The sequence below is a fragment of the Lutjanus erythropterus genome, chromosome 8 (assembly GCF_056507025.1).
Source record: "Lutjanus erythropterus isolate fLutEry1 chromosome 8, fLutEry1.hap2, whole genome shotgun sequence".
In the NCBI taxonomy this organism is placed as follows: domain Eukaryota; kingdom Metazoa; phylum Chordata; class Actinopteri; order Lutjaniformes; family Lutjanidae; genus Lutjanus; species Lutjanus erythropterus.
Genome location: NC_139324.1, coordinates 38,852,501 through 38,865,453, shown reverse-complemented (window position 1 = coordinate 38,865,453; position 12,953 = coordinate 38,852,501). Strand labels below are relative to the sequence as shown.

At 38.4% G+C, this 12,953-nt stretch overlaps 1 protein-coding gene across 1 annotated transcript in view; it reads left to right on the top strand.

The window, feature by feature from the left end:
• Positions 1–12,953, top strand: part of itgav (integrin, alpha V) — a 43,160-nt gene that overhangs the window by 4,749 nt on the left and 25,458 nt on the right. The window contains exons 3-6 of the mRNA XM_084725489.1: positions 10,450–10,538; positions 11,061–11,175; positions 11,395–11,456; positions 11,692–11,740. Coding sequence (XP_084581615.1) covers positions 10,450–10,538; positions 11,061–11,175; positions 11,395–11,456; positions 11,692–11,740 — 315 coding nt within the window. The remainder of the gene's footprint in view (positions 1–10,449; positions 10,539–11,060; positions 11,176–11,394; positions 11,457–11,691; positions 11,741–12,953) is intronic.

The window sequence follows — 12,953 nt, the reverse complement described above, 5'->3', positions numbered from 1 at the left end:
ATCAGAAGATGGTGAAAATGTTGATCAGTGTTTCCCAAAGTCCTAGACATCCTCAAATGTTTCGTTGTTCAGTTTAATATGATATTAAGAGAGAGAACCCAGAAGTCTCCATATTTGAGGGCTGAAAACATTTTCTGCCATTTTTGGATGAAGAATTACTAACTAATCAATCAATAAATAGTTTAAGAGTTTAATTCTAGTTTACCTGACGAGACTCCCATCACTATCCAGATGCACAATAAAAAGATCTGAATATTGTAATGCATTTAAAAGTAACACTGGTAACAGCACACAGAAACCTCTGCAGCCTCAGTGTTCACAGTCACATCTAATGGATGAAGATGTTGTCATGTGTGCAATATCATTATTCAGTGACAGCATAATCAGGTGAAATCATAATCAGTCAATCATAATCCTGATTATCAATAACTGATAGAGTACACAGTCAGTACACAGACTGGGGGTCAGTAAGGGCCCAGCAGTACATTTTTGCCCTGTGACCCCCTAATACATTAATGCCTCAGCTGTTGTTCTCCATGGTGAAACTACAATGTGTCAGGTGTTTTGTAGGAGACACTAAAGACAGGATAGCAGAGAGATGCTAATATTTTAAGCACTGGTCCCACGGTGTACCAAGCTCCTAAATTTGGTGGCCAAAGTACATTTCGGTGGCCCTAATTTAAACTTAAGCAAAAATGTCAATTAAACAGAACCTAACACAGCTTTCCTTCACTGTGACACTCGTGTTGGCCACGTTTCCCAGAAATCATGATGTCGTGTTTCTGATGGAAAATGAGCTCGATTTCCCCGTTAGTTGAGTTGAACTAGCGGCAGACTTTCACTCCCACACTTTCATTGCCGTTTTATTTTTTTTTCCCACAGTCATCTCTTGTGTGTGTGGTTCATCTATAAGGATCGTGTCAGCACTTTGAGTCGACTCAGTAACCCTGAACACATCTGTACGCAGCTGGTGACAAATATTGTTCATTGTTTTCAGAGAACGTTGAACTAAAAAAGGCTGTTTGTGGAAGTGTAACGTTGTGTTGGTGAAGGCTCCCAGTAGGGCTGAACATTTAATCCAGATTCCAGATTTTACTTCACAATAGGGTCGACTGCAATTTTCACATTTTTTGCAATATTTGTTAAAGGTGAATTGTGTTTAAAAATACCACTTTAAATAAAACATTGTGTTGCTGCAGAGGTGTCCTGAGCAGCACATCATTCTCCAGACTTCAGAAAACATCTTTGTTTAGTTCAGATCCCTGAAAAAAATAACACTCCATAATCATTTTAATGTTTTTCAGTGAAAGTTCCTCATAACTCACAAATCATATATAATTACAATTAGATATTTCTTCAAGATCACAGAAGAAATACAGGTGACCACAGGTGACCTCCTACACTGAATATTTGGTTGCCGCACGATGTTTTATTGGCCATAGTCAATGTAATTTATCATATATCTTAATGTTGATTTGAACGTCTCAATAGTGAAATAATGAGTTGTAGGGATGCACAATATTGAACTTTGCCAATATTTATCCGATATTCCAATATTTTCCAACTTATTTTTGGTGATTACAGATGCCAACATCTGCACGTATGTTTTTCCACCTAAATGTAGAGAACATCAAGCATCTCTTGTTGGGAATTAAAATATTATTCAGTCCATTCTTATCATTCTTATCATGAAATAACAGAAAATTGGTACTTTTGAAACTACAATTAACACATATTGTATTGTTACAAAAGATGTGGTACTGAAAAAGTATTGATAGTTTTGATGACTTTACTTTAAGAATTATTATTAATACACTGACTGGCTGGTGCAGGAAAAGTGCTGACCATAAATGATTAAAATGGGGTTTGTCTCCATGAAAATCTGAAGGATTCTAATAATTGAAGTGAGGAGAGTCGGTGACTGAGAGCCACTGGGTCATTTTCGTCTGTAATAACAGAGCCTGGCAGCTTTCACAGTTTGCACTGAGTGTGTGTTATTGATGGGATAAATAAGGGTTCAGCTCAGCCTGCTGCTCTGATCTCATGTCAGGACACATTCTGGAATGTGTGGTGAAAGAGGAGGTGTGTGGACTCGTCCATAGACTGTGAGTGGAGCTCCCGTCCTGGGCCTTGTCCTCTGTTTGCGTGCAGCTCCTCTCAGCTGTGATGATAATTGTGTAATTTATTGTTTCAAGTGTTTGGAGAATGGAGAGCAGAATCACTGTAGATTTATTCAGTATGATGTATGTCTTTCACAGTTGTCACACTGCGTCCATTTGCTCTTCCTTTTCATTGTTTCCTGGAATTGTTCTCATTTCATCGGAAATCCAGCAGCACATCCTCTTTCCAGGTTAATTGGTGACCAACTCTTTGATGCTGTTGGTTTCATTCCTGTTTAATTGCTATTGAGGCAGTTTGTTAAAAGTGCAGCACGATACTGTCAAAAAATGCCAACTTGTGATTATTATGACAGATATTTTGATATATTCTCTGAAAAATACATTAAAATCATGATGATGTGTCATTTGTTTGGATCTCTACCAAACAAAAAACATTTTCTTACATCTGGAGAATAAGTTTTTTAGGTCAGGACGCCTCTGAAGCTCTACAGTGCTTCATTATAATGCTGTTTGTCAAACATTTTTTTACTTCATCAAAAAACTGTGGTTGGTTTGGATACTGCACTCAGTTGTCAGTTTTCAGTTGTATTTCAATTAGTTGTGCAGCTACATTTATTATAATCATACAACACCAGGTTGCATAATGAAATATAAAACAAAATAAAATATAATAAAGCAATGTATACAGTTATTTACACATATATGTGTTAATGTCAAGTTTCCATTCAAAACTTGACTTGAGGAGGAGGAGGAGGAGGGAAAACAACTCACTGCAGTACTTGACTGCAGTGAGTTGTTTTTTAACACAAAGGTCACAGGGGATTTTATTTGGGTCATCAAATAAATAAGAGACAATAAAAGAAATTCTGCAAAATTTTAAATTTATATCTGCAGTACAGCATTAAAATGTGTATAATGTTTTACTGATGAGAGGAAAGAAAACAAGAGCCTGTTAATTTCACCTAAATGCTCTTATTTTGTCCCATTTATGGAGATGGCTAAGACACTACTACTACTATAAGACAAATAATATTAATATATTCATCTTACAGTGGACACGAAGACAGTTGTCTTATATATATTAAAATATTTTCAATTAAAACATTTTAATGTTCAAGCACACAAAAATGACTAATAATCGTGTTACATATTTTGTAATTTTTTAAATATCCTTTTGAGTTTTTAAACTTCAAGGATACAAGTTTATCTAAAGAAGAAAAGTAAATTATCTCGACTAGGTTGAGAAAACACTTTTAAAGTTTGTTTGATTCAAAACTCAAAAGTCTATAACAGTAAGTTGTTCTGAAATTTTGAGTTGCCTTTTTTTAAGGTTTGTTTTCTTGATGAGAGGAAATAAAAACAATGAGATCACAGGTTAACAGACTTAATGTGTTTAGTAGTCATGTATAAAGTATTTAACATGTATATGCATGCCTTCAGATTATATAAGGTGATGTGGAAATGACAGTAAACATGGTCAGGAACTTTGCACAGATTTACTCTCCTAAGACTTTTTGTGAAATAGGTCATAATGGTTTGTCATTTTTAAAAAGTGGGCCCCCAGAAGAAAAAGTGAAGGAGACACTGGTCTATATGCTCCAGTCTATATGTCTTACTGGTCTTGTTTCATTTCTTTTCAACTTTATCAGCTCTTTTGCCATGAAAATGTGCTCAAACTTACTACTTGTATTGTTATTTACATCGTGTAGATCACAGTAAAGCACCCAGGAGCAGCAGTCAGTTGAGCTGCCTTATTGCAGGTTTATCAGCGTCTCAGTCACACTGGGTGTGGACAAGATCAGCTCATGATAAAAATTTAACTCTGGTTATTATTAACAGGATGTATGGAAGGTATTGTTTCAAAACGCGACCTATCCTCGACTGAAACACTGCAACTGCAGATGACTTCACTTAATGACACACAGACAGACTTACAGCTTTCATAACTGGCTTCTTATATGATTCAGTATTTTTTTGAAGAGTATGTGTCAGTGTTTTGAAATCAGATTGTTTGTCCTGTCGTGTGTAAAGTGAGTACAAAGTAGGGCTGGGTGATTATTGTCTAAATCAAATATCACAATATTTTTGACCAGAAACCTCTATCCATATTTATATTTATCATTTTTGCAACAATATTGTGTAGATGAGTACTGAGGCTTTCACTAAATATTAACACAAGAGAGGATGATTTCGGGTGCACAGCATGCCGTAGCCTCAGGAAGACTTAAGACAACAACATAAGCCTGCTGCTTCAAAGTCATACAATACATTTATTAATCAGAATACTCACATTAGAACATGGAACTGTCAGAGAACTCTGTCAGAGGTGCACACAAACAGCTGTTTGTGACTTTCTTTTTCTCTCTCAGCACTCTGCATTGTTCCAATACAGCAGTTAACTGGTAGTCATCCAGCTCAGCCAATGATTTTGTTGTTCTTGCTGGTTTTCTTTAGCAAAATAAAGTTTTAAATGTACTTAAATGTATTAAACTTTAAATGTTCTTAAATGTGAATATTTTTGGTTTGTTTACCCATAAACTGAATATCACTGGGTTGCGAGTATAACATGACATCTGAGGACGTCATCTCAGGTTTTGAGGAAACACTGATCAACATTTTAAAACAAATAACTATTAATTGATTAATCAAGAAAATAATCAGGTGATTAATTGGCTATGAAAACTAGGGATGTCCCGATACAACTTTTTCACTTCCGATACAATACCGATATTGCAGCCTTGAGTATTGGCCGATACCGATATCGATACAATACGATATCAGCACGAATCATACATACTTTTATGACTTATTTTGTAGTGTGGAATGTTAGAAAAGGCTTGATCAAGTGATGTTACTGAAACAGAGAACAATAGTCAGCAACCAGAGTCACCTATAGATAGAAGTGCTGGAGCGGAAAATGGACTGCTTATCTGCGCTTATATCGGAGATTTTAGATGCAGTCCGATAAAATCTGATACTCGTTTTTTGGCTGATATCGGACCGATATCCGATATCAATATCGGATCGGGACAGCCCTAATGAAAACAATAATTAGTTGTAGCTCTAGATATAGTGCCCAGTGCCCATAGTTCAGTAAAAAAAAAAGGGAAACCAGGTTGCCAAAATGTACATGTATGTAAATGTATTCTGTGACTTTGAAGCAGCAGGCTTATGTTGTTGTCTTAAGTCTTCCTGAGGCTACCGCATTCTTAAAATAAAAGAGAAGATCTCAAGTTTTCAAGTGAAAACTCCAAAAAACTCAAACTGTGCACCCGAAATCATCCTCTCTTGTGTTAATATTTAGTGAAGCATCAGTAGTCATCTACACAATATTGTTGCAGCAGTGAGCAGAAAAAGGCCAGGTGTGTTTTTATACAGAGAATAATATGATATGATGTAACTTAAACTGCCCCATCGGGCAACTGAGTGCATGTAGCAAAAACTGATGATGATGATGATGGTGAGTCAGTGTTTTAATGACTTGCCCCAGAGGGACAAATAGGGAAGATTCAGAAACTGAGCAGTGTTTTCATCTGCATTACACCACACGTGAAGAAATGATAAAATGTTAGAGCTGCACAATTTGGTGAAATAAAATCTTGATGATGTGACGTCAGTTTGTTCTGTGCCATCTGAGGTGAAGTCTTCTCTGCAGCACTGCAGTACCTCATTATAATGCTGTTTCTCCTCACAGTTTTCAGATCAAATATTTGTGATTTGGCTCTGAATCTGCGATTTGGACGTTGCACTTGGCCACATCGATTATGTTGCGATTAATTGTGCAGCCCTGTTAGAAATGCATCTTGCTGAACTTTTGGAAACTTTGCCTGTTATACTGAAGAAGAGGAGTAGGACGTTCAAGACAAAGGAGCTCTGAGAAACACATTTGGTGCACAAAAGAGGGAGGTGCTCAAACACAAAAAGTAAAGAGACTGTGTGTGTGTGTGTTTGTGTGTGTTGAGCCTGGTTGGTATTCTGTGGGAGACCTCAGCCATGGAGTACAAATAACAAACACACCACACTGGAACTCAGTGATGCCCCCCCCCCAGACACACTGAGCTCTTCTCAGACATGGGAGGTGTTTCACAGCTTCATTCAGATATTTATAGAAACAGATAAAAATGCTGAGAGGGAGAAGAATGAAGATGATTTCCTCTTACAAGCTGAATCACTGATCAACTTGCATTAGATTGTCTGGACTCTATATGAGTGATGTTCTCGGTCTGTTTCATATCAGTCGATATCAATAAATATTCATCATGTAGCTTGTGACCTATGTCACATTGTGTACTCCAGCTGAGGTGATACAATAATTTGGGCTGCAGCTAACGATTATTGTTAGTCATTGATTAATTCTTTGTTCTTTATTTCACTGTAGATTATTTTCTCAATTAATCGATTACTTGACAGTCCCTCACACTTGACACTGAAATTAAGAGCCATTTGAAGCCGATAACATTCTTCAATAACTAGATGATATTTTAAATGCTGCTGGAGTGTGTGACACTTTGGGTTGTGCTTTGTGAACAGTGCACATTATCCTACAAAACTGATCTATACTGCTATTTCTTGTAATTTGTCAACATATACAGACATATACAGTAGAGTTCATTGGCTCAGTTCCTTCATGCCGTGTTTTGTCCATAAAAGGTGAATCTGTCTCACGCAGCCTCCATCAATCTGCTGCAGGAGACGTGTTTTTACAGGATGTTTAGGTTTGAACAGTGTTCAGTCTGTAACCGAGTGTCTGTGTGCTGAAGTTCCTCTGAGCAACACTGACAGAAACCTGCACACTCATGTTGTTCCCTCAGGCTGTAATACTGTTTGTGAGTGGCCTACTTATGTGTGTGTGTGTGTGTGTGTGTGTGTGTGTTCCTCCCACAATAGAGGTCTTTGTTGTTGATCTGACCGACGTGATCGCTGGCCAAAGCTTTACTGGACCACAGACCAGAATTAACTGGAATTCTTCTGTGTGTGTGTGTGTGTGTTCATGTGTGTCTGTTTGTGTGACTCAGTTTATTCTTGCTGTCTAACCATGATGCACCACTGTAAGCTGTTCTTCCTTTTCTTCTCTGAGTGTGACTCGTCCAGGAAAAGATTTTAGGATGTAAGAGGAAAACAAAGATATAAATATGACTCAGACTGTACTTTGATAAGTCAACCATCACTCAGAGTGTTCTCTGTCATTATAACCTCTTTCACGTATGTTCTGTTTAATGTTTTACGTGTCGGCCTGCTCACAGAGCTGATTGACTTTAATATTTAGCTACAAACTCACTCAGTTCATCCACACTATTCTGGTTAACTTCTCGCCCCAAAATGGAGCTTCACCAAAACAACCTGCAAAGTATATAAATCTGAAATTTCCAGCTCGGTGTGCGTTTCAGTGTTTAAATGGAGCTTTTACTAAACAATGCAGTCAGCTGCCCAGTGAAGATCAGGAGTTGTGAGACTGTAAAGTTAACACGATGACCTTCAGTCACCTCCAAGGATGTAACAATATATTGAATACTGTGATACTGCAATAAACAGTAAAAATGCACATATGATATTGAAGTTTAGTTTCTCATTAAGTCTCCACAAAGATCTGAGTGAGTCTTCATAATCGTAGAAAATCTGGTTCAAAAACAATTTCTCTCACTGTGTGGGCGTGTCGGCTCATGTTTGATTGACAGCTGCCTCAGGGGTCCCAACAGGAAGTTCAGTAATGTCCTGTGGACTGTTTGAGAGACAGGCTGCAGCAAAAAACATATTTTAGCACCTAAACAAAGAACCACCTAAAAAAGTGTCCAAGTGTACAATATATTTAGAACATGTTCTCCACTTTTGTTGTCAGACAATATTTTCCAACGAAGCCGGCATCTCTGCTGTCTTTATAAGCACCAGACTCCATGAACAGAAAGAGTTTTTTATCTCGCAGGACACACGGGGAGTTGTAGGAGTTTGTGTTTGTGTTTGTCAGTTAGCTTGTGTTATTGTTTGACTTCAGTGTTTTAACACATTTATTCAGGTCTGAACTAATGTTACTTGCTGCAGATCAAGGCAGTGGTCGACCTGCAGCTCCTGTGTCCTGCGAGGACAAAATGGCTGTTTTTTTTTTCAGTGGACTTTTGTGGCTGTGAAGACAACACAGATGGCAGCTTCACTTCGCTGTCAGAAAAGATTGTCTGACAGACAAGTAGAGCAGGGAAATGTTCCAAATATAGCGAACACTTAAACTGATATTGAACATCAGGTTAAATCACTGTTTTTGAGTTGTTGAGTCGCTCAGACTCAGAGAGCAGCTGCAGCACCCACACAGCAACTGACATGGATTTATTATGAATGGTTTCTGGAAATAATTGTGTAATAAGTCTCTGAGCACAAACTTGCCCAATTTAAACGTCGAAATAGGAAGGTCTACAAAAACTTTGAAAATATCTCAGATTTGGATCTGTTTTCTAATATGGTTAGAAGACTATAATGGATTTTGATTGACAGTCCACCATTGACAAACAAAAAACAAAGAGACAAAGCATCTGTTGCTACGGTTACAGCACTGTTAGGATGTTGACCAGCTGGCACAAACATTTGGCATCAAGGCTGGCTGCCATCTTGACCACCATAATTACAGATCAGGGATAAAACATCCGTTTTATTGTCAGAATTTGGGAAACAAACCCTCTTTTAGTTGATCCAAAGGGTCTGATGGACACCAGAGGACAAACATGGTGCTTCATATCAGCCAACATTCATAATAAGGCCGGAGTTTCCCAACCTGATGACGGGAAAATCCCCAACATTTCCTCACTGTTGGTCTGCACATCACTGATCGAGCAGGCTCAGACATTTCTCTGCTTCTTGTAGCTCTGCTCTGTCAGATTAGTTTGGGACTCCTCCTTTAATTTCAGCAGACTCACAGCTCGCTGCAGTTTTGTTGTTTGAACTCAGCAGAACTTCAGCTGACAGCAGGACAGGCTGGCTGTCTCTTTATCACTACACACATCAGTGCTTGTGTTCACTGAACTCTGCTCTGAATCATAACACAAATTCATGATATTAAATGATTTGCGATTCATAATAACTCAGCATTATTAAACATGAGTCATTTTTTTGTCTCCTGTCCTCTTCCACTCATCTCTCAAATATTCACCGTCTGTCCATCTGTTCACATACTGAAGACTATCAAAGCAACCAGAGTCATTTATAGACTCAGCTGTGCATGTGTGTGTGTGTGTGTGTGTGTGTGTGCTTGCATGCGTGCGTGTGTGTCATAAGGCTACAAACTAAATTTATCCTTCTTTTAAAGGCAAACGCAGGCAGTTGTTTGCTGTTAAAACAATTTAAAATCTGTTGAGATTAGGGTTGTTTTATTTGATCAGCTGGTTAAAATGCTTTTGGGCGTCTTATAAATTTTTTTTCAATTGTAGTTAATCATAAATTAACGGAAAATACTTGGACTCGGTATAGAAAGTATGGAAGCCATTCAGTTCAATTGTCATGGTTCATGTAGCCTTTATGTTATTTGGTGCATTTGAAATTAGAGCTGCAATGATTAATTGATTCTTAATTGATTATTATGATAGTTGATTAATTGGCTTGAATGATTTTTCAAGAAAAAAGTCAAAATGTTCAGATTTCAGCTTCTTTTTTTTGTTTGTTTCTTTACTCCTCTATGACAGTAAATTAATATCTTTGGGTTGTTGGTTGGGTTTTAGGACGTTGTCTTAGGTTCTGGGAAACACTGATTGACATTTTCTGACATTTTAAATTGAACAACTATGTATTGAAATCAATCGATTAATTGAGAAAATAATCTATCAGTCAGTCAACTGAAAATAATTGTCAGTTGCAGCCCTATTTGAAGTAGGCTATGATGCCTACTGTGTGTTTAGAGTTTGGCTGTTGTTTCTATTCTATTCGATGTCTGAAATATGTTCTGTGGTTATCACGAGCTCAAGGACAGTCACGTTTTGAGCTACGACACAAAATACATCAGTAAATCCAATGACAAAAAACAAAGCAGTGAAGCGTGGACATTTCTCAGGAGGACATTGACCAGATGCAGTCCTGTCAGATCCAAAGAGGAAGAGAAATTCATTATCAGCACTGCAGAATAAAGTGGGTTATTAGGTTAAATACTTAAACCAAATATCAGCATGTCATGATCATTATTTCATACATCCAGTCAAAGACACACCTGATCTCTGGGGCGGGACTGAGACTCTGATTGGGCCACATGAGATCTGTACACGCAGCTGGAGGATGTTGGACTGAAGTTGTCTGAATCTCAGAAATGCAGTGTGTGTCATTAAATCAGTCAATAATGAAACGTTGTCTGTGTTTGCAGGTGACAGGACGGATAAAGGAGCTCAGATGGAGTTTAAATCCAAACAGTGGTTTGGTGCTTCAGTACGATCTGATGGAGAACACATCCTGGTAAGAAACACGCCTAGCAGCTAGCAGACTTTTCCTCTATTCATAACTGAACAGATTCCATGTAGGGATGTTCCTGGTGACTAATTTCCCCACAGATTAAACACAATTTTTTAATTTAGACCAATCAACTAGTCTAACAGCAAGAAAAGACTCAGAAAGCAGTTCAATTTGATTGATAATGTAAGACATTGTCTGTGTTTTTTAAGAGCCATTTGAAGCTGATTTATTAGAAGTGAATATCCTCAGCATCTTTTTCTTGGCTGCTTGCTGATATATCCCATGATGCATCACTGCTATTGGATAATTGAACATTGAATAGAGACATCCTGACCCTAATACATATAATATCAGAAATATCAGAATCTGAATCAGAAATACTTCATTGATCTCTGGGGGGGGGTTGGGTTATGTAAGAGTTGTTAGAAATATATTTCACCTTTTCATTGCTCCACTTTAGTTTCTATGTATTGTGTTTAGTTTCTATGTATTTATTTATTTATTTATTTATTGTGTGTTTTCCAGGCGTGTGCTCCTCTGTACCAGTGGTCGACCTTCGGCGTCTCAGAGCGAGAGCCGGTGGGAACGTGTTACCTGAAGAAAGGAGGCACTGTGGTCGAGTACTCGCCCTGCAGATCAAGTGGGTTCTTTTCCTTTCTCCATCTGTCTTTTCTACACTGAACGTACAAACACATGACCACAAGTAAACACAAGTAACTGGCTCTGATCCATGTTACTCAGGTTGTGTACTGGATAAAATGTTTTCTAATTAAACACTGTCCATCAGTGTAAATCTCACCTGTCTGTGTCCTTTTCTGTTCTATCAGATTTAATGTCTCTGTGTTATTTTTCTGTCCAGGTGCAAACTCACCTGAGGGGCAGGGCTTCTGTCAGGCTGGCTTCAGTGCCGACTTCCTGAAGGTCAGTAACCCTGAAAAATGTTAACGGTCACATCTGCCTCTGTTTAATTCACTTCTGTGGAGATCCTACACTGATGGGTGATGATTTGATCTGATCCTGGGTCAGCAGTTCATGTTGTTGTGTCTGTGATGTCATTAACCCTTTACACATCTGGGATTGAGTGTTCTTTACTTGAGGGGTCAAATAGGAAGTGAAAGTAGTGAAATGTTTTCCTCTCTTGTTTTTGTGGTTTCAGAAGAACAACAAAGTGGTGGTAGGAGGACCGGGCAGCTTCTACTGGCAGGGTGAGTGTTACACTGACTCTGTGTCTGTTTGTGTGTGTGGGTGTTGTTGCAATCTTAAAGCATATTCTGAAACCGAAAGAGTGCAGATTGCAGCCAGCCAACTCCATGTTTACTCCATGTGTCTGTAAACTCAGCAGACGTTCTCTCTGACCTCTCACTGTGATGATAAACGCTGCGGGATGAGAAGTCCTTCAGAATAAGAGCGGGGAAATAATCGATTCTTAGATACATTATGATTCTCTCCTGAAAAATGATGAATCACTGCAGAAAAGGCAATAATCTGAAATTTAAAACCCGGTTATCAACATTATTATCATCCTCCTTATGGCAGAATCAACTGGATGGAGAAACGTGACGGACAAAAAGAGGAGAGTGTGTGCTTCCTGTTTACATGTTAAACCAGGCTGAGTTTTGGTGAGGACAGCTGAGCGTAAGCAACTGTGGATGGATTCAATCTAATCAGCACGCGCTGGATTGAAAGCTTAAAATTTTGATGCATCACGATGCAGCAATGACCGTTTTCTAATCACGCTTTAGCTGTCTGTATCGGAATCAAATCAAATTGAATCATGGGGTGAAGACAGGAGATCCCTCCCCCTACCAAAGAACAGTTGTGATGCCAGCCGGTAGACAGCATGCTCAGATTTCCAACAAGCTTTATAGGAGAAGTCCTCTTTATTGCAACTTGGATCTTATTTTCATAGTTTTGGTCATTATTTTAATCAGAATAACAGCTAGGGGTGTCACAATTTCAGTATTATTGAAAATCAGGCTTTCAGTATCAATAATCAAAATCAAAAGACATAATCAACTATTCTCCTAGTGTTTGTTTGTCTCTCCACCCCCACGTACTTGTCTGGTCCAGTAGAAAATAGTAAAGAATAATGCTTCTATAAAAAAGTCCAAACAGCACAAGTCGCAGTATTTTGCTCCAGATGACTGAAAACATGGTGGTGGTGTTTGTCAGGGCTGGGCAGCAAAGACATATGCTGTGTTTTGGTGGTTTTCGATACCGACCGGGATGTGATGTGTCATTGTGGGAGCGGCCTCCTGTGAGGATCAGTAAAGGAAAAAAACATCCAAAAGTCATGTGATGTTTCTGGAGTTGTGAGTCTGTTCAAGTGCAGGAGCTGGTTTCATAGAGCAGCCAGACTTCAGATAAACATCTAAATCCACCTGCTGCACAGAGCTGTCTGCTTCTACACTATCTAAA